The sequence below is a fragment of the Bombina bombina genome, chromosome 9 (genome assembly GCF_027579735.1).
Source record: "Bombina bombina isolate aBomBom1 chromosome 9, aBomBom1.pri, whole genome shotgun sequence".
Classification (NCBI taxonomy): Eukaryota; Metazoa; Chordata; class Amphibia; order Anura; family Bombinatoridae; genus Bombina; species Bombina bombina.
In genome coordinates this window covers 101691501-101714851 of record NC_069507.1, presented here as the reverse complement: position 1 = coordinate 101714851, position 23351 = coordinate 101691501, and the positions used below count along the sequence as shown (strand labels likewise).

The following is a 23351-nucleotide window of genomic DNA, read 5'->3' as shown; positions in this document are numbered from 1 at the left end:
TGCAAAACTGGGGAGTGGGTAATAAAGGGATTAGCTTTCTTTTAAAACAATAAACATTATAGTGTAGACTGTCCCTTTAAATCAATAGTGCTTTTATTTATGTGCTCATATTACAAGTTAAAAGTTAAATATTAGCACTTGAGTAAAAGTTTATGGCGCGCTAACATATGTAGGTTGGATAGCTTGTATACACTAAATTCCATATTTATTAGAATTCTATGGGGGCAGCTGAAAATTTTTAGGGTTAGCTTCCATTGAGCCATTAAAAATGGAGCCGTAAGCTACTGAAGCGGCCAACAGCTAAAAGTTATTTACGGCTCCATTTTTATAAAGGTTTCCGCTTTGCGAGCCGATGCTCTTTTCGTGTAGGTGTCAGTTAGCGTTGTGTTAACGCTTCCACCCAATGCCAGATTTCTAAAACATTAATAGCTTACTATGGTAACCCGACCTTACTCTACACTCAAACGCATATACAGTGCCGCATACAAGGGCGGCTCCGTATATTTTACCCGTCGCTCGCTGCTAAAATAAAATCAAACACCTAACGAATGCGTGATATCTACCTCTCAACCACAACCCCCCCACTGCAATAACTAAGTATTAACCCCTAATGCGCCAATCCCCATACCGCAAAGTATCTATCAAAGTTATTAACCCCTAAACCGCCATTCCTCCACAATGCAAACTATCTATTTAAACCATTAACCCCTAATCCACAATTAACCCACATCACAATTAACCTAATAAATCTATTAACCCCTAAACCGCCAAATCCCACTACGCAAATAACTAATCACTAAGCCCCCTAACCTAACACCCCCTAAATTAACCCCATTACATAAATTAAAATAATCCTAAATTACAATTAAATTAAAAAAGCTAACATTACTTAAAAAATAAAAAAACTAAGTTTAAATTAAGCTAAAATTACAGAAAATAAAAAAAGTCTAACATTACATAAAATAATAAACAAAATAATCAAAAATTTAAATTTTAAACCTAATCACTATGAAAATAACCCCCCCCCCAAAAAATAAAAACATCCCCTAATCTAATACTAAACTACCAATAGCCCTTAAAAGGGCCTTTTGTAGGGCATTGCCCTTAGTTACACAGCTCTTTTACCTTACAAAATACTAAGTCCCCCATCTAACAGTAAAACAGTAAGAGCATTCTGCTCTTTTACTGCCCTTACAAGGGCATTCAGCTCTTTTTCAGCATCCAAATCCCTAATCGAAAAAATAAAAAAAAAAAATGAAAAAAGTCTAACTAACCCCCAGATAGGTACTCACGGTTTCTGAAGGCCGGCGATGAAGTCTTCTTCCAAGAGGCAACCTCTTCTATCTTCATCCAGGACCGCAGAACTGAAGACCTGGCGACTGCGGAACCATGGAGCGTGGAGGATCCTCTTCGTACAATCGCCGCCGTACACTGAATAGTGACTTTAATATACACGATTAAATATGGCGTCCCTTGCATTCCTATTGGCTGATTTGATTCTTCAAATTCAAATCAGCCATTAGGATGAGAGCTACTGAAATCATATTAAGTGATTTGAAGAGTTCCGCGGTCGCCGTTCTTAGATTAGGGGTTAATAGTTTATATAGATAGCATTTTGGGGGCATGGCGGATTAGGGGTTAATAGATTTAATAGATAGTTTGCATTGTGGGGGCATAGCCGATTAGGGGGTTAATAGATTTAATAGATAGTTTGCGTTGTGGGGCATGGCAGTTTAGAGGTTAATACATTTATTATAAGTTGCTATGTGGGGGGTTTGCAGATTAGGGGTTAATAGTTTAAATAGGTACTTTGTGATGTGGGGGCATGGCGGTTTAGTGGTTAATACATTCATTATAAGTTGCGATGTGGGGGGGGGGGCGGATAGAGGGGTTTAGAAGTGTCAGATTAGATTTCAATGGGAAAAAGGTCTCAAAGAGCACCTTTTTCCTGCTTTACACCTAGTTGGGCTGGGTGTAATTTCTGTTAGTGTATTGGCAGCCTCCAACAGTGTATTTACGGTTTGCGTGGGCATTGGAATCTATGTAAATAGTCTTCCTGCGCTAAAGGCCAGATTATGTGGGCATTGGAAACCTGGTATAATTTAAAGATGGGAAACAATAATGTTTTCGGCAGTCAGAGTCGAAATCGGGTTATAACGGGCCGTTGGAAGCAGTCGATAATCGATATGGCTTCCGACAGCATATTTATTGGTTTGCTAGTGCACGCAAACCAAATTTGCCCTATGAATGAAATGAGCCCTAATTCGGCTATCATTCAAGCACTAAGCCAAAAGTTCATTAAACTGAAGGCGTGCTAAGTACTGGTCACATAGTGGAGTTTTCTTTTACAAATTTTTTAACTATGATTTTCTATTGAGACATCAGTTTAAAACATTGCACGCATACATACAGACACATATATGTGTACACACACATAATACACATACTCATTTATATATATATATGTTTATATTTATATATTTGTATTTAATTTATATTTATTTTATAGTAGAAAAAGAGAAACTGTATACTCAACCAAAAGATAGAAAATTCAGCACTCTTTTTTTAATTTAGTATAAAACAATTATAAATTCATAAGGTAAAAAGTGCACACAAAAAACATACATACAAGACAAAAAATGTTTCAATATAGCCAGCAACCTGTCTGAAACTGCTAAGCTTCAGTTAAATGATAAATTACAGTATGAAAAGTTAATATATAATCCAATAAAACAGGCTGTCTAAACTGTTTCAAATATTGAATGATGCAAAAACTGAAGGTTTAATAACCTATAAGGAACTAAAATATACTTTTGAAGAGTTTCCTACTACTCCAGTATTCTATATAATTCCCAAATTGAATAAAAATGCTTCTCATCCACTAGGACCTCTGATTGTCTCAGTTATTGGTGGTCTCACAGAAAAAGGTGGAAAATATGTTGACCAATTTTTAAGGCCTTATTTGGTCATATTACCATCAGATGTTAAAGACACTTTTGATTGTCTAAAAAAATTGGATGGTCTATTTGTCTTAGAAACAACACTCCTAGTTTCCATGGATGTGGAAAGCCTTTATGCATCAATTCCTCATGAAGTAGGCTTAAACGCAGTATAACATTTTTGGAGAACCGTGGTTCACAATATGAAAAACATAGAGTTTACCTTTACTCTTTTGAAATTTGTGATGATGAACAATGTCTTCATATTCGATAACCAGCTGCACCACTAATTAAAAGGAGCAGATTTGGGGGCATAGTTTGTGCCCCCACATATGCATGCCTTCATTTGTGGGCATGGAAAATGGCGGGGGTGTTTGACGAACATGGGAACATTGTGGAACAATATGTGCAATTATGGGTCCGTTATGTTGTTGACTTCCTCTGGAATGGTACAGTTTAAGTATTGAAACAATTAATTAATTAATGAATTAAATAAAAATCATCACAACATCTTCTTAACCTATGAGGCTGATGATAGTGAGCCTATTTTTTTGGCTATTAAAATAAAGAAAAAAGGCAATTGAATCAGTACTGAGAACTATAGGAATCCAACAGCTTCAAACAGCATATTAGAGACATCTAGTGCCAATCCAAAAGGAACAATTCCATTGGCTTAGAAGGAACTGTTCCTTGTGTGACAAATTTGATGGATTGGATAGATTTAATGGAAAAACGTTTTCTGCAAAGGGGTTACTCAAAAAAAAAAAATGATTAAAAAATCAAGAGCTAGGGCTAGAAAAACTGACATAGGTGAATTATTGTAAGAGGAGAAAAGAAAGACAGAAAATTCAATAAAAAGATACATTACAAAATGTAATTGCCAGTAGGAAAATATACAATCTATACTGAGAAACAATTGGCATTATCTTACTATAGATAATGATATTAGGAAACTGATAGGGGACGCCTCTTTAATAGCAAGAAGAGCTCCAAGCTTAAAACATGCATTAGTAAGAAGCAATAATGTGAGCTCTCCATCAGAGGGAAATTGGCTATTGAAACACAAGGTGGTAGGAAACTTCCCATGTGAGAAATGTGTATACTGTCCATTCATGAAAAGAACAAACTCCTTTAATCCTGGAAAAAAATAATTACTATATTATGCACTTTATAAACTGAAAAAATTGGGGTGGTATATCTTTTACACTGTTCTTGCCCCAGGTTAAAAAGGAAGGGACAAATAAAAGATCGAATTAGAGAACTCAGAGACAATATCACATATCAGAGGGATACAAGCGTAGCAAGACATTTTCAAAAGTATCATGAAGCTTATCCTGAGTCTCTAAAAGAGGAAGGTATTGATAGAGAGTTAACATCAGGAAGCAGTGGGGATCAAGATAAGTGTCTTTTGGAAAACGGGAAGGGGCCTTGACCTTTGGAGGAATAGGCCTGGTTTGTTCTGATTGGGTATTAAGGGGTAATGGGCTGGGTTAGCACGCGCCACGGCGTACTTAAGAAAAGAGCGGGAGAATCTGTCATCAGCTTGTCAGTAAAATTGTTTTGAATAGTGCTCCCTCCCTCCCTCCCTGAATATGTGGTGTTCCTTCCTTGTTTTGTGTTTGTCGCAGCAAGGCGGGGGTGCTAGTTCCCAGACAAATATTTTAAGCAATATGGCCAAGTGATTTGGAGGATTTTAAGAAGTTGCCTCTCCATGGGGTGAGCGGGCAACTGGTCTATTATAGGGACAAGGGGTTCCCTATTAAAGTGGAGGTGTGCTTGGTACGGACTCAACGTGGATATAGTTGAGTCCAGTTTTTTGAATGACGGCAATGTTGTTTTTTGTGGGTTTGGGAACTAGCACCGCTGTGGGGAATTGGCAATATGTTTAATGTTAATGTTAATTAAGAACATTAGGTATGTTCTGTTTGAAATGTTTTATTATATTTAATATTTAATATTTAAATTATTGTTATTAATAAAATGGCTGCGGCCAATTTTATACCAAAAGTTTTGTGTACAAGTCTTATTTATATAAGTAATGTAGTGTTATTATGTTGGGCCGGGGATTGACGACTTTAAAGGTCATGAAAACTGACTTACTGACTAAAAACTGTAAGGAGTGTGTTTATAACTGTGTGAAGGTCAAGTGAAAATGTTGGTTGGCTAATTCCAATAAAAATGCTGGATACCCTCTGGAATGAACCTGTAGCAGAGAAATGTAACACAAACAGTTTCACTGTTCATGGGATAGCATGTGCCCTCATATTTGATAGTTCAAGACCTTTGCTGACCTCATTGTAGAGTATCAATATTAATTCCCTGGTGAAACTGACCATCGCACCATCTCCCTATCCTTGAGGGATCGAGTCCACATCTGGGGAGAAAAACCATTGCACATTGCTGGTTTTCTCTTTAAAGCCATCTCCAGCATCTAAGAAATATCTACGTTACAAACATATGTGACAAGATATCAGTGACAGAGATGTTATAGTCAGCACAATCACAATTGATAAAGTAATGGGGGACACTGTTATGTCAGCCCTTTATACAGCTCCAGGAAAACGCCTTCTTTGATATTCCTGATGCTTGTCAGGACAACCATTATTTTCTATTATGTCTGTCACCTAAAAGCAAGAATGATAATCACGGCTCTAGATGCTGCTATACACAATGACATATTGATTGAATTAATGATATGTAATTAATAAATTAGTAATTAGAATAGACATCATTTAAAGGGACAGTCTACACGAGAATTTTTATTGTTTTAAAAGATAGAAAATCCCTTTATTACCCATTCCCCAGTTTTGCATAACCAACACAGTTATAATAATATACTTTTAACCTCTGTGATTATCTTGTATCTAAGTCTCTGCAAAGTGCAAACTGCCCCTTTATTTCAGTTCTTTTGACAGACTTGCAGTTTAACCAATCAGTGCCTGCTCCCAGATAACTTCACGTGCACGAGCACAGTGTTATCTATATGAAATACGTGAACTAACACCCTCTAGTGGTGAAAAACTGTTAAAATGCATTCTGAAAAGAGGTGGCCTTCAAGGTCTAAGAAATTAGCATATGAACCTCTTAGGTTAAGCTTTCAACTAAGAATACCAAGAGAACAAAGCAAAATTGGTGATAAAAGTAAATTGGAAAATTGTTTAAAATTGCATGCTCTATCTGAATCATGAAAGTTTATTTTGGCCTAGACTGTCCCTTTAAGTAAGGGTTACATTTCACTGTAGGATACAGATGTCAGTCAAGTGTATAAAAATGTGTAATTCTATAGATAGTTTAAAAAATATGTAAACTCTAAAAATACTGAATGAACAGCCATAACATAGCTGTTTACTAAGAGGCTGCCTATATAAAAACTATGAAACTAAAAAAAAGCTATCAAATTATAACTAGTTTGGATGGGCAGTAATTAAGGAGTTAATAGTGGTTGGGGATATATCTGATGAGTGTCTGTTAGGGTTCTTTTTGGTGGGGGATGTCAAGGTTAAGTTTAATGTGCTAGCACTACTATATAATATAGGTACCAGTATTACAGTGGCTGAGGTCAGTAACTTCCTCATAGCTGGTCAAAGAAAATCAGTTGTAGACAACTGCTATTTAGTGAGCTACTTATAGTATATTTTATCAGATCCTTAAAACAGGGTAATTATGAAGATCAATAGTCTTTAAGGCATCCACCCTCCATTTGCCCACAACAAACCAAAGGACTGCATCACATTAAGATCCAAAAATGTATTGTGGATGTATATTTTTATATCATTGTCTGTTTTTAAACTTTTTAAAAAAAAATTGGACCTTTCATGTGCTTTGGACCTTTGGTTTGTTTTGGGCATGTGGAGTAAGGATACCTTAAAGACTATTTGGCTCCTGTGACATTCAAGGTGGTAAAATGGCTTCCAGCACCCACCCGACTGTTTGGAAGCAAGCTATTGTTTTATGCTGCAGACCCACAAGGATCTCCCCCCTGGTGGCTACTGAGCACCAAGGCCACTGTTAATGATACCATAGATTTACTATAACATCATTAGACCTTTCATGTGCTTTGGACCTTTGGTTTGTTTTGGGCATGTGGAGTAAGGATACTTTAAAGACTATTGGGCTCCTGTGACATTCAAGGTGGTAAAATGGCTTCCAGCACCCACCCGACTGTTTGGAAGCAAGCTATTGTTTTATGCTGCAGACCCACAAGGATCTCCCCCCTGGTGGCTACTGAGCACCAAGGCCACTGTTAATGATGCCATTATGCAGCTCCATTATAGCAACATCCATAGGATCTAGTCCAGAGTTTTTACTTCACTGTTAAGTTAAAATTGGATGCATTTTTTTGTGAAAAGCAATAGACTGATTATTGGATAATTAACAGAGTACCATAGATTTATTAAGACATCATGGGATCTCCAAATTCTTTAATTTCATTCTTTCTTTATCATTATTTCCAGCCTAATCACTAAAATGGAAAGATGAATTGGCTTTAATAAAAAGACTACATAGAATAAACTACATATTAAAAGTATGGTTAGAGTCTTCCAATCTTAGTGAATCTGGTAGAATGTTTTGCTACAACAGGTGCCAATTGTCACAAATTCCTTGGGTCCACCACTGAATAGGTTCCTATGTCCCACAGTCACTCACTATATTTTATAGGCTTTGAACAGAAATCTTGCAACAGTAATTGGCTGTTCCAAATTGTCTCCTACATTTGAACCATATATCAGTTATACCCAACCTAACTAGACAAACCAAACCCCAGCTATAGACCTCCAAACCCCACCTAGTCTGCCATATCCCAGCCTTGATTTCAACAGCCCTTTGAATAGATAATTCACATCTAGCACCAGGACGACAAAGCTATGCTTTATGCTTTCAACCTAGATATGCTGGGATATATGCTGCAATGCTAGCTTCACGGTGTAGTGAGATTAAGACAAGATCATGATGGTGCAAGATAACAACATACTTTGCAGTATACAGCTATTTCACTCAAGTGCTTTTGATGATATGTAGTGTTGATATAAGAAAAGGGAGGACAATAACCGCCCTTCATGGAACTGTGATTGTTTTTAATTTACTGTTGTTTCTTCATCTAATTTGATTTTCAAAGTGATTTAATTGATAATATAAAAGTTGACATAATCAGTAATATGATTAATAATATTATACATAATGCTATCAAATAAAGAGAAGTACATATTTATGATGCTAATATCCATGAACATAATCAATGTTTTTTACGGCTTTTCATGTGCTTCAGCGATAAAAGTTTTTAACAACTATGCAACCAAAATAATGTAATTTCCTCAAAATAACTTAAAGGGACAGCCTACACCAGAATTTTTATTGTTTAAAAAGATAGATAATACCTTTATTACCCATTCCCTAGTTTTGCATAACCAACACAATTATATAAAATACACCGTTTGGGGTCAATTTATTAATGTGCGAGCGGACATGATATGATGTAGCGTATCATGTCCGCTGTACATCGATAAATGCCGACAGCATGACACACATGAACTAACACCCTCTAGTGGTAAAAAACTGTCAAAATGCCCTGAGAGAAGAGGCGGTCTTCAAGGGCTTAGAAATTTGCATATGAACCTCCTAGGTTTAGCTTTCAACTAAGATTACCAAGAGAACTATGCAAAATTGGTGATAAAAGTAAATTGGAAAATTGTTTAAAATTACATTCTCTATCTGAATCAAGAAAGTTTATTTTAGATTAGACTGTCACTTTAATTATGACAAAGATAAAAATAATTGTTTCAGTAAATGACAATACACGAAACATGAACAAATAATTTTTCAATATGCTTTATTGTTTAGATAATCATCAAAGTTATGTGTAGCGAATTTGTCATTGTGAAATAAACACATCTGCAATTCATCCAAATGCTTAGATGGTACAGAAAAAGGGTAGACGAGTATGACATCTTAGAGAGACCCATTTACCAGCTGCAAAAAAACATATATAGCGTTAATTAGGTTCAAATTAGAGTTTAAAGGACCACTAAATACAGTAGAATTGCATAATTAAAAAGTGCATAATAAAAACACAATGCACTACTCTAAATTTCAAATTAGCAGTAGATTTTTTTCTGACAAATTTATTTATTTTCCCCATTTGCTGGCTCCCTGTGTCATATGACATCCATTAGCCAACCACAGACTAGTTAACGTAAACACTGTGAACTTGTGCACATGCCAGTGGATGCTCCTCCATATGTGCACTTCCGCACGTAAACCCCCATCCAAAAGAAAAATAATTTTTTTTTTGCTGAATAAAATATAATTTTTCCAATAGCCCCCCTATTGGAAAAATGATATTGTATTTGTAACCCAAAAATTCAAATCCAGACTTATTTTAAAAAAAATAAAAAAAAAATTGTAACTTTTTTTTTTAAATGCACGTGCGGTAGAGCCCTACATGCCTTTCATAGTGATCTATGCATTTCCCTGCAGTTGCCCCTCCCAGCCTCCAAGCCATCCCTATACAGGCTTAATCGCACAGGCTATACTGTGCGAGTGGGGTGGTGTTCAGTTCAGCCTGTGCTCCAATACGTCATCACGCTTGACGAGGCTCCTCCCCCTCAACGGCGCAAAAAACTCATTGTGGAGATAGCCATTGAGCGGAGAGGAGCTTATTGATTTAGCAGAGAGGTGAGCAGTGCAAAATTAATTAGAGTCAAACAGTGACCAGAGAAGACTTTGTTAGAATTAGCAGATAGACAGATTAGAGTAGGGAGTGGAGGAACTTGAGAAGAAAGTGTGTGAGTCTGAAAAAGAAACATACAGTATATAAGATTTTTTTGGATCATACTTTTACTTTAAAACATATGTTATTTTTTTATTTTTTACGCAGGACCAAACCCCATACCAAATAAAATATTACTGTTGAGCTTGTTGACCATTGATGATATTGGTTGGGAGGGGGTCGTGTTGTGAATCTGATGGTGACCCGACAAAAGTCTCAGTGTTTACAAAAAACCCAAACTAAGTTATAGCGATGCAAATGCAATAATACATGGTCTGGTTAGTTGTCCTAATCCTGAAAAAGCAACTATATTAAAATAATGATTTAAAAAATGGTAGCCCAAGAATAGCAGGATAAACAATACAGTGTGGTTCAACAAACAAAACATAGCTCAAAAATATAACCCACATAGCATCCTGAGTGGTAAACTAGATCATGTGACATAATTATGACCTATGTGTTTCTATGTATAATATTTCCCATTAAAATTAAACCTTGCAAAATACTCAACCACCTTTGCTCAGTTTATTAAAGGGACACTATACACTAAGTCATTAATATAGTTTATTAAAGGGACACAATAAACTAAGTCATTAATACAGTTTATTAAAGGGACACTATACACTAAGTCATTGTATGGAGCAAGTGAGAGGAGAGGCAGTATAGTGAACCCCCATTTGAATAACCCACGAGCTGCCACTGGCACATGCTCAGTAAGTGATGGTGTCTCAGAAAGTGTGAATATAAAAGACTGTGTAGAAATTGATAATGGAAGTAAATTAGTAAGTTTCTTAAAAGTGCATGATGTTTCTGAATTATGAAAGTTTATTTTGACTTTAGTGTCCCTTTAAGTATTATTGCGTTTTACTATTAGGGTGCAGTGGAATTTGTTCACATTGTTTATGTAATCTTTCAATGTATATGGGATTTTAAGGGCTCTTCATGTATGTTATCCATGTCTCTGAAATTATCCAAGATCGTTAGAGCCCAATAAAGAAAAGTGAAACTAAATGTCTGGCTTTAAAATACAAGAGGCTGGAATATTATATATTTATGGTCCAATGGAAATAGCAATCCATGATTATAGCCCCTTCTGTTCCTTTTGTATATAACATTCTACTTCCCTCTTTCTCCTTTCCTCTTATCTTTGTGTTCACATTTCTGAATTTTTAAGTTTACTCACTTCTAACATTTATTGCAATGCACCATCTTCCATTGGCCTTAGGGTATCCACATGCCCAGTTAGTATAGTCAAATCGAGTTCCATCCACAAAGTAATAACTACATTTCTGCAAGAAGTTTGTTGTCAAAAAGAAAAAAAATCAGATAAAGACTTGGTGAGTAAAAGACAATCAACCAAAGAGAAACAAAAACATACAAAAGACAGAGACGATTTATCACGGCTAGAGATGGGCGAATGTGTTTATATTCGAATTCGAATGTTAGAACGAATGTTATTGTAGAAATTCGATTTAATTAATAGAATGTTGATAAGAACGAATATTATAGAGAGAGAGAGAGAGAGAGAGAGAGAGTATTATCCGCAACTCTCATATGAAGGAAGTCAAAAGTAAAAAGTTAAAAAACAGGATTTTTAATATGAACAAATAAAAGTACAGAAAGCCATATAATCAATGAAAAAAATCCACAGTCTGGTGGAAAAGAGTGCCAAACATGTTTCGGGCCTTCCCCTAGCCCTTGATCACTGGCATATACACAGACTCCAACCAGACGGCTATTTAAAGCAAAATGTCTACAACTAGACACCTGATTTAATTAATCCTTAAAGGGACATATTCTTACATTTCATGGTTAACATTGAAATCTTGTTTGTGTATATTATTTGTATACTTTATACATATATAAATTAAATTTCAACATTTCATCAAAAACAAAGAGAGAAAAAGAAAGAGAACAAAACAAACAAAACACACACACACATGAAATAGCAGTATCATTGAATAAATACCTATATATACATATTTTGGTTTAACTCAAAAGTTCTATAATTTAGAAAAAAAAATGAAAAATAATATGTTTGTGATATGACCTCAATAAAATTAATTAACATCCATAATTGAGTTTAAACCATCTAAGTATTTAGATTGTAACTTAAAAATCCATAGAACCTCTCTCTGTTCCAACAGTCGTTCCCTTTATCCACCCCTTATATGTCTAGGTACATGATAAATTCCTTGCATTTGTAAAAACATGTAGTTTGACTGATGTTCATGTCTAAAATGTTTGGCTCTTAGAGTGTTACTGTCAGGGTTGCTGATGTCTCTTAAGTGTTGGAGGGCTCTATCCCGCAATGGGCGTTTAGTGCGTCCTACATATTGTTTATCGCACCATTTACATGTCAACAAATATATGACATGAGTGGTGTTTTATATATATGCATATCCCTTTTACACCTTTAAAAATCTTTTAAGCAATACTTAAATTATATATTTTTTATTAAAAAGTGCATATTAGAGTGTAATACTTTACTTTAATGTGCTTGTGATGTGTTTCGTGAAACTTTTTTTTTAACCTTTACACTTTACTTAACGTTTCAAGCCTCACTAAATATTGTAGCACAGTTTCAGCCTTCACTCAAGCGCAAATAATAACTTTCATCTTGTAATACCAGCACTATTTAGCACGGTCGCGATATCCATTGAAAGTATGTTGTGCTAGTAAATAATTTACCATAGACTTGTAATATCAAGTTGCACGCTAATGTAAGTGCAGCGCAGCACTACACTGTTTATCATGGCGCACACTATCATTAGCGCATTATTTTTACTCTGGCCCTTAATAATTAAAGGCACATTTAAATATCCATATTTTCACAATTAAAAAAAGACATGATTTAAATATTGTAGGAAAATATTCAATACTGAATGATGTTACATCTGTATAGCATAACATATGTCCTTTTAAATGCTCACTATCCTAATATTATGATAATATAATACAGTTTACTTACCCACCAGCCTTTCCTCGCACCTATCCATGCAAACGTAGTACGCCTGTTAGCCCGTCTTGCCGTTCTAGCCAGCAACGAATTAGTACTTTGTCTGTGAATAGATGACATTTGCCCACGTCTACAACGACAAGCTCTCTGTGAATATATCAACAAAATAAGCATTAAACCCTTCGCTACCAGGGATTTCAGAGAAAAACTTGCCGAACATACCAAAGAATTTTTAGATTTTTGCTATCACATCATTTAAACAGAAATAGAGCCTTTGTTTTTTTATTTACCTATAAAAATTATATATATATATATATATATATATATATATATATATATATATATATATATATATATATATATATATATATATATTAAAGTAGACAACCCAAGGTATTGATCTAGGCCACTGGTTCTCAAACCTGTACTCAGGCCTCCCTAACAGGCCAGATTTTCAGGATTACCTTAGGTGACAACAGGTAAAATAACCATGTTTACTAATCAGCTGAATATTTCACCTGTGCTCTAGTTCAGATATTTGCAAAATCTGGCTTGTTAGGAAGGTCTGAGGACATGTTTTAAAACCAGTGATCTAGGCCCATTATTGTATATTTGATACCACTATTTGGCCGCCAAATATGAGAATATAAAAAAATCGGTAACTTTTTTGCAAACATTGGGTTTCTCACTGAAATTATTTACAAACAATTACTGCAGTCATAAAACAATGGTTGTAAAAGCTTCTCTAGGAGCCCCTTTTTTTTTAGAAACAGCAGAAATAAATGGCTTTGCCATTGGTTTTTGGGAATTAGGAGGTCGCTAATTGCAGCTGCGCACTATACTTCTGAAATTCCCGGCAAGTACCGTTACTCTAGTGTATGGATTACCCCCCTACCCCGATCCCTCCCAAACTGCTCCCCCCCTAATGGTCACCACCATCTTGGGCAGTGGCAGACAGTCTGTCAGGGCTTTTATTTATTCTTTTTTTAATAATTTTTTTATTTTTTAATATTTCTGTAGTGTAGATCCCTCCTCACCCTCCTTTCTCCCAAACAGCTCTCTTACCCTCCCACTGCTCCCCACCATGTTTGTTACTGGCAGCCATGCTCCCCACCATGTTTGTTTTTCTGTACTGTAGGGTCTTCACGCCCGCCAATATTTTTCCACACTGTGGGGCTTCATCCCTTCGTCTCCCTTCATAACCTTTTGCTGTTGTGTAGAGAGCCCTGCCCTTCCCTCCCCCCTCCTCCACTGGGCTGCCCACCAACCTTCCTACTTCCCTCCCACAGTTCCCCTTGGCACCAATGGATAATTTAAAAAAAAAATAACACATACAGATCGAGGATCTTGCTTCATATGTTAAGGGAGCATGATTAGTGCTCCCTTACAATATGAAGGCAGATGCCTTCAGTCCCCTAGTAACAGTACCCCACTGACTAAACTGAGAGTGGGGACTGCACCATGCACCTCTGTGCTGGACATAGGTACTAAGTCAGCACAGTACTCTGGGCAAAGTACTGTGTGACATATTACCTATGTTCATTTGGCACAAGGTGTTATTTTAAGTACATTGCTAACACATCTTCAATATCTGCCTCGAGGTAGAGCTAAAGGGTTGAAGATTAGCATAAATATGGACTTCATTAGTATTGCAAACCTCCCGGGTCTCTTCCATGGACCCAATTAATAACCATAAACAGTTAATATGAAAGCTGCACTCCCAAAACTGAAAAAAACCCTCTTTATTGACGCTCAAACATCAGCAGCGTTTTGGGGCACATGCTTCTTTATCAAGTTTTAAAAAGGGCCCAAAACGTTGCTCATATTTGAGCTTCAATAAGAAAGTTTTTTTTTCAGTTTTGGGAGTGCAACTTCCAAATTATTTGTTTATGTATAAACTTATGTCCATAATACTATGATTTTATCAGGAATTACACATTAAGTAAACTTTGATCTGACATTATGGTTCCTCAAGCTAGAAATGAACCCACAGCACTAACAAATATATAATATTCCAACTCATTTAAAACAATATTGCACTTTATTACAACAACCATACTAACATTATATTGTTATATTTAGCAGATATATTGCATTATTTAATGTTTAAAGGGACACTGAACCTAATTTTTTTCTTTCATGATTCAGATAGAGCATGACATTTTAAGCAACTTTCTAATTTACTCCTATTATAAATTTTTCTTCGTTCTCTTGGTATCTTTATTTTAAAAGCAGGTATGTAAATCTAATCAGCCAGCCTATTTTAGGTTTAGCACCATGGATAGCGCTTGCTTATTGGAGGCTTACATTTAGCAAACCAATAAGCAAGCATAACCCAGGTTCTCAACCAAAAATGGGCCGGCTCCTATGCATCACATTCCTGCTTTTTAAATAAAGATAGCAAGAGAACGAAGAAAACTTGATAATAGGAGTAAATTAGAAAGTTGCTTAAAATTGCATGCTCTTTCTGAATCATGAATGAAAACATTTGGGTTTAGAGTCCCTTTAATTAATACAATTGTAACAATCACCTAATGAGCATTTATATACATTGTTACCTGCTGACACAAGGATATTTATATGGTACTATATATAGAAAAGGCTTACTAACCCGAGCTTGGTAGAATGATCTTGCCGATATAAAATAACGATAAGAGCAGTCAGCTTTTCCAGGACACACTTTAGCATCTGCCACTTCTTCATCAAATTCCACTGTTACATTGTGGTAGTTCTCCATGTGGCAGTCATTAGGAGAATCATTGTCTAACTCATCAGGTGTTTCATGGTCATTATCATAGATGGTTGGTTCTTCATCACTAATAAAGTCATCTGGAGATTCACCTGAAGAAAAGTCTCCTAAACATAATTACAAAAGAGAGACATTACCTAAAAGTTATTGGAAAACATATAGATCTTTCTAAAAAAAAAAATCCCCCAAAAGGAGATTGTCAATCTATAAGTATAGCACATAGCAGAAGTTCTGCTTCTTATGTCAACTCACCAGATTCTTGAGCAGAGATAGCTCCAACCACAAGAAGCAGGAAAAAAAGATGAGACATCCCTGTTGGGGAAATAAAAGCATATTATAATAGAAATATAAAAATAGGTTTTCTTTCTTTGCCTCTTACTCTTTCTGATTCCCTCTCTCTCTCAATGTATATTTGTGTATGTATTTATATATATATATATATATATATATATAGTATATATATAGTATATATATATAGTATATATATATATATATATATATATATATATATATATATATATATATATATATATATCAATATACATACAGTATACCTATTATCACATATATCAATCTCACATTGATAGCTGTATATTACCTTCTCAGCAGGTATTTGCAAATTGTTTAGTTCAGTAAGTTAGGAGCTTTCAGTTGTAGCTATATCATCCTGTTTTAGGTATATCTCTCTCTCTATTTATACTCTAGTTTTGGGAAGTTGTGGGTTTGAGTATGATTTACTATGATGATATTAGTGGTACTGATGAAAGAAGCTGTATGATAAAACATGACATTAACTATGTAGAATAGATAAAAAAAAAACACATAACACATAGTTATAAAAGTACAAAAAAAAAATACAAATAAATACAAATGTGTTAAGAGAAATTAGGAAAAACAGTAGGCTATTTAAATTATATAAGCAATGTAACAAAGCATGCAAAGGAGCCATGAGATTAGCCAAAATTTAAAATGTAGGAGATTCTAAGAAAAACCTTAAATGTTTTTTTTTTTGTTTTTTTTTAAAGTGACAGTCTACACCAGAATTTTTATTGTTTAAAAATATGGAAAATCCCTTTATTACCCATTCCCCAGTTTTGCCTGATGAAAAGGTGCCAGCAGCATCTTGAAACACGTAGCAGAATTTCTTGTATTGTTTTTATACTACTTTTTAATAAAATATATCCCTTGCCTTGGGATATTTTAATTTATTTTATTGGTTTGCGAGCTTCATTTTGGGGTCTCATATCCTTTGCTGGACTGTGGATCATGTTCTTTGGAGTGAGTCAGCTGGTAGACTCTGATATACCAGCTTGCACTACTTGCACTGCATTATAGTGCGCAGCATATGTGAGTATTCCATCACAGAAGGGGCACATATTGGGGGCTTTGAAAGCATTAGTGACCATCTGCACCATTGGAGTCTCCCTGGTTCCCTCCCCATTTTTGTTCTTTCATCCCAGACTCAAGATCACATCGAATCTGGTGGGAGCTAGCTGGTGGGCTCTGAATACTCCAGCTTGCAAGAATAACACTGCATTATAGTGCGCTCTGTTTGTGAGTACCCATTTATTTGTAAGGGGATCATTTCTGGGGAAGATCTAGCTGTGTTTTAACATTCTGCACCATTGGAGCGCCTTTTTCTCTTTTATTTTTTTCTCAGATTTTCCATCAATTCTTAAGAAGAGCTTACCCTGGTGATCATCTATCCTCTACGACAGCCTGTGGAGGGCGCCTTTGTTTTTTGTTACTATCTTTCTGATGGTTACAGTTTCATGGTTATATTAATATATTTTTTTAACGTCTGTGATTACCTTGTATCTTTTTTTTTTTTTTTTATACTTTATTTATAGCAAAGGATAGGAGAGTTACAACAAAATAAATTACAAGGAGTAAAACATTGCATCACAATTGATAAAACATTACATACATATTTGAATAATAGCAATAAGTGTCAGAGTAAGAGTCAAAAGACCCCATATATTAATACATGTCCTGAGGATGATACAGGACGGCCATATATATGGCCAACTACGAGTGCATGAAATAACCAAATACAAGTGTATCATATTACTAACCGTTCTTCCCCTTTTCTTTTTCTTTTACAATTATTTTCCCCCCCAAAGAAAAAATACAATAAAAAAAAAAAAAGAAAAATTCCCCTCTCTCTCACCTCCCCACCTCCCCCAGGAAGTTCACTCAATGCCAGCTGCCCAGTCTCCAGGAAAATGACCCGCCAGAATATTTATCAAAACAAACTCAGAGTCTCTAAATGGTTTAATCAGTTTTTTTAGGTGTACTAAGGGCAGAGATCTTACAAACGTTTCCCACTTTTTAAAAAATACGGCCAAATATTTATCTTGTGGATATGGTATATTAAACTGCTCTGTCGTGAATTGATTAATCAAAGCCGTTTTAAATTGTGTCATTGTAGGTGCTGAAGAGGCCTTCCAAGATTTGAATATGAGGTTACGTGCCGTTAAAATTATAGTATTTATCAGACTATAATTCTTAATTATTCCTTGGAATTTCACCAGAAAGAAAATTTCAATTGGGGATAGCTTATGATCCAATTCCAGGACTACAGTCATCCAATAAGAGATTTTCCTCCAATATTGGCATATTTTAGGGCAGCTTCATAAACAGTGAAATAGATCTGCTTCTGTTGACGAGCATCTAGAACAGAGAACCCTTGTATTGTACCACTTTGAAAGAATAGCAGGTGTGAGGTATCTCTGTAAACCGACTTTTATCTGCGACTCCCTCCATGATTTCGGAACCCAACTCTGTTGAGTTATTTTAAAGCTTCCAATAATAGTATGATCATTTATATCTGGAAACTGAGTGACCCACATTGCAATCATGTCACTCACCTGTAGGCTTGACGCTTACTGGTTTATAAGTAAATATAATGGGGAAATTGCGTGCATTCCTGAAGCGTAAATAGAAATCCTGGTCTGTAATTTGCCCATAGTCCAGTTATTCCCATGTTTTGTAAGCAGCTCTTGAAAAAAGTGCCTGACTTGAAGGTAGGCATAGAACTTGCGTGCACCTAAATCAAATTTGTTTGCAATTTCTGCAAACAATAATGGATGGCCTTCTGCATCCCGTATTTGACTCATAGTTTTAAGACCTTTTGACTCCCAATCTTTGAATATCTGGTTGGAAAGACCTGGACCGAAATCAGGGTTGCCGCAAATAGGTAGATATTGTGAAACGTAAGGGGAACAATCAATTTCCGTACATAGTCTCTGCCAAGCCACAATAACATTCTTGAAAGTAGACAAGTAAAATATATTAGATGGGAGTGAGGTGAGTGGGCAATGCAGGAGGGCCTTCAGCTGAAAAGGGGCCACTATCTGGGATTCCCAGGTAACTGAGGAGATTTGATCCTTTCCAGTTAACCAATCTATTGCAAATCTAGATATAATAACCAGGTTATACATCTGGATGTTAGGGAGTGCAAGGCCAGCTGACAGCTTGGAGTTCATGAGCCTATGGGAGGCAATCCGCGGCCTCTTTCCTTTCCATAGAAAGTTGGAACATGCTCTATTATATATAATGATATCTTTTTTATGTAAGAACCAAGGGATATTTTGAAAAATGTACAGAAGTTTTGGAAAAATGACTGATTTAATCAAAGTCACACGAGCAGATAGAGATATGGGCAACATAGTCCATTCCTCCAATTTTTTTTTACAATAATCCAGCCCCGGCCTATAGTTTAACTTATACCACTCTTCCGGGTTTCTGGATAATCGGAGGCCGAGACATGTGATCTGGGAGACCTCTAAGAAGGGGTGATTGATATAGTGTGAGGGATTTTTATATAACCACATTAGTTCTGATTTTAAGGTGTTAATCTTAAATCCAGAAATCTCCCCAAACTCTTGAATAATAGCCTGCAAGATAGGTAAAGTAACCTTGAGGTTGGATAGAATAAAAGATCATCCGCGTAAAGAAGCAGGACCAATTTCTCATCCGCCAATGAGATCCCATCAAGTTCTTGCCTTAATCGGATGGCCAAAGGCTCTACGCTGATGTTAAATAGGAAAGGGGAAAGTGGGCAGCCTTGTCTGGTCCCTCTGAATAAGTCAAATCATTGAGTAGACGTATTATTGATAATAACCGCAGATGAAGGAGCGCTATAAATTAACCGTATGTAATTGGTAAAGTATCCTGAGAATCCGAATTGGTCTAGAGCGAAGAACAGATGGTCCCAACCGACCCGATCAAAGGCCTTCTCCGTGTCGACCAATAAGATAGCCTTATCCTTGTATGTAAGCCTCTGCAGACTGCCCCCTTATTTCAGTTCTTTTGACAGACTTGCATTTTAGTGCCCTCTCATATGTAACCCCATGGGCATGAGTACAAAGTTATCTATATGGCACACATGAACTAATGCCCTTTAGCTGTGAAGAACTGTCAAATGCATTGAAAAATGAGGCAGCCTTCAATGGCTTAGAAAATAGCATATGAGCCTAGCTAGGTTTAGCTTTCAACTAAGAATACCAGGAGAACAAAAAAATTGCTGATAAAAGTGAATTGAAAAGTTGATTAAAATTGAATGCCCTTTCTGAATTATGAAAGTTTAATGTTGACTAGACTGTCCCTTTAACTGTAAAAAAAAAATATCTAAAAATTAATATAAAGGTATATTAAATGTGAGAAGGATTCCATGATTAACAGTAACTGGGGAAGGCTGAGGTACTTATCCATTTATTTTCTTCAGTATACACAAGAGATGAACCCATGGGAGAGACGTTGAAACAAACTAGAACATACAAGCCCATACCAATAACTGTTTCTTAGGCTAATAAGGTACTAGCAAGTATTACATGAGAAATAGATGCAAGGGAAGGAAGCATTATTCTGTTGCTATATAAATCCCTAATAATGGGAATGAAGGCTTCAAACTATGAGGAGAGGTTAGCCAAATTATGTCTGCTTACCTTAGAAAAAATGTGCTTGAAAGGTGATTTGATTACTATATTCAAAAATATTTAAGGCCCATGCACAGAGTTTGCAGAAATTCTGTTTATTCAAGGCAATTGTTTGAGGTCATACTTTAAGACTATAGGAAAGGAGATTTAGGGGCCAATTTATCAAGGGCCAAATGGCCCCTCATGCCCCTGTTTCCGCGCGAGCCTTCAGGCTCGCCAGAAACAGCAGTTAAAGGGACAGTCTAGGCCAAAATAAACTTTCATGATTCAGATAGAGCATGTAATTTTAAACAATTTTCCAATTTACTTTTATCACCAATTTTGCTTTGTTCTCTTGGTATTCTCAGTTGAAAGCTTAACCTAGGAGGTTCATATGCTAATTTCTTAGACCTTGAAGCCCACCTCTTTCAGATTGCATTTTAACAGTTTTTCACCACTAGAGGGTGTTAGTTCACGTATTTCATATAGATAACACTGTGCTCGTGCACGAGAAGTTATCTGGGAGCAGGCACTGATTGGCTAGACTGCAAGTCTGTCAAAAGAACTGAAAAAAGGGGCAGTTTGCAGAGGCTTAAATAGAAGATAATCACAGAGGTTAAAAGTATATTATTATAACTGTGTTAGTTATGCAAAACTGGGAAATGGGTAATAAAGGGATTATCAATCATTTAAAACAATAAAAATTCTGGTGTAGACTGTCCCTTTAAGACGGCAGAGAGCAATCAACCCGATCGGATATGATTGGGTTAATTGACACCCCCTGCTAGCGGCCGATTGGCTGTGAATCTGCAGGGGGCGGCATTGCACAAACAGTTCATCAGAACTGCTTGTGCAATGTTAAATCCCGACAGCGTATGCTGTCAGCATTCAGCAATGTCGGGCGGACATGATTCGCTACAGCAAATCATGTCCACCCGCCATTTGGTAAATCAGCCCCATAATCTCCAGCAATGTTATTGTTTTTTCTCTATAAAAGCAATAAAATTGTGGAACACTTTGCCTAAGGAGCTAGAGAATGCCAATACCATAGATATGTTTAAAAATGGCTTAGATACATTTCCAGATAAAAGCAGAATTTAGGGATATGATTGCTTGAGTTAAATGGGTCAGCTTTTTAATTGTATTAACGTTAGTTCAATTGGCAGCTTCTTTATTATAAATCAGGTAGGAATTGTATTTATTGAACATGATGGACTTCTGTCTTCTTCTAACCTCATCTATACTTTGTTACTATGTTACTAAATATTTCCTAGTTGTGTAAAATTTTAAAAGGATGCAAATAGTTTGATCTGATAAAATTTCATAGTATAAACTTTTTGTTGCAATGGCTCAACAATCAATGCTGCTTCGGAGTCCCATAATTTCACGCTTGCCTGAAGCGTAAGTTAAGAAGCAGAGGTCGTCCTTTCAGGTGGCGGATTGAAATCATCCCGATCCGATCGGAATGATTGACAGCTCCTGCTTGCTTGTGCAATGTTAAATGCCGACAGCATATGCTGTTCGTACTTAGCACAGTTGAGCGGAGATGATTCGCTACAGCGAATCATATCCGCTCAACATTTAATAAATCAACCGCCTTATTGTCTATCAGTTAAGAAATTGCATTTGTTAATAGGTACATTTGTAGGTATAGCTATGATGATCAGTAAAATTGATTTCTCTTTTTCTTCTGAAATCAAACATATCTGTTCAATATTAAAATATCTTTATAATGCCATTTGTATTCAATAGTATAGCAGAATTAAACTTTCATGTTTCTTATAGAGCATACAATTTTAAACAACTTTTCATTTCTCTTTAATTATTACATTTGCTTTGTTTATTTTGGCTTTGCTCTTTTGATATCCTTTCTTGAAAAGTCGGTTCCAAAGCAGCAATGCATTGCTGAGAGCTAGCTGAGCAATTTGAATGAGCCAAATATAAGAGGCATATAAAAGCAGCCACCAATCATCAAGTAGCATTGCTGCTCCTGAGCCTACCTAGGTTTACTCTTCAACAAAGGATACCAAAAGAACAAAGCAAATTGATAATAGAGGTAAATTGGAACGTTGTTTAAGATTACAGAGGTTTTTACAGCACAGACAGAGCAAATAGATAAGGAATGTTAACTGAAAAGCTCTTTTATTTTCCTTTCTTAAATATACACATTTTGAATTGCATGTACCATTAAGAGGAATTTTTTGCTTGCCTTCCACAAACAAAGCACTAATATAACTGTTTCTAATGAAGTGGTGTTAGGCTTTACCTTGGAAGTTTGAAGGAAGTAGGAATCCAGAAAACGTGCAGAGGTTAGCGTGCCAAGATTATATATATATATATATATATATATATATATATATATATATATACTGTATATATATAAATATATATAGATATATAAGTCCTAGTACATATTCCTGTGCTTACACTGTGCCTGTTGATTGGAAATAGCGCACTTCTTACTGCACGACAGTTATACAAACTGTGGGTATTCAAGTTTAGCACAGCGCGATATGTCTAGAAGCCGAATGATAGATTACGGTGGTCCTCAGTCCCCTGTTTGCTGCAAAGCTTCCTGTCTCTGGGACGTTACCCAGCTCTGTATTAGCACAGTCATTCTTCTTCTGTGGGTTACTATAGGGTTAGTCCGGCCCTCCGTTGACTTACAGGTTAGTGATCCTGACAAGTCATGGGAACCAATATCTTTCAAAGGACACCATATGAATCTCCCAACATTATTGTAATACTTTTATTTTACCCACTGCAAAAGTGTTTAATCTATTGTGTATAGAGAGCTGACAGTTCTAGTCTTGGAGATAAGAATATAAACTATTTCATATGTAACATTAATGTTTAGGGCTTATTCTGTCAGTGCTAATATTTGCTCTTTGGTGGCAATAGTATATTGTACATATAAGGTAACAGTATGTTTAGCAATTCATAATATTTGTAAATGTTTCTCTCCAGCATATCAAATAGTTTTTTTCAGTGTATATTAAGTATATTCTCTATTGTAAGT

General features: G+C 35.9%; 1 protein-coding gene across 1 annotated transcript; it reads right to left on the bottom strand.

Annotated features, from left to right (window-relative positions):
* Nucleotides 1–8749: 8749 nt before the first annotated feature.
* Nucleotides 8750–16102, bottom strand: LOC128639545 (proteoglycan 3). Its single transcript, XM_053691679.1, has 6 exons — nucleotides 16012–16102; nucleotides 15666–15725; nucleotides 15276–15520; nucleotides 12677–12811; nucleotides 10889–10994; nucleotides 8750–8906 (listed from the first exon to the last, which is right to left on the bottom strand). Exons 2-6 carry the CDS (start codon nucleotides 15721–15723, stop codon nucleotides 8848–8850), a joined length of 603 nt encoding a protein of 200 aa, XP_053547654.1. The 5' UTR covers nucleotides 15724–15725; nucleotides 16012–16102; the 3' UTR covers nucleotides 8750–8847.
* Nucleotides 16103–23351: the final 7249 nt, after the last annotated feature.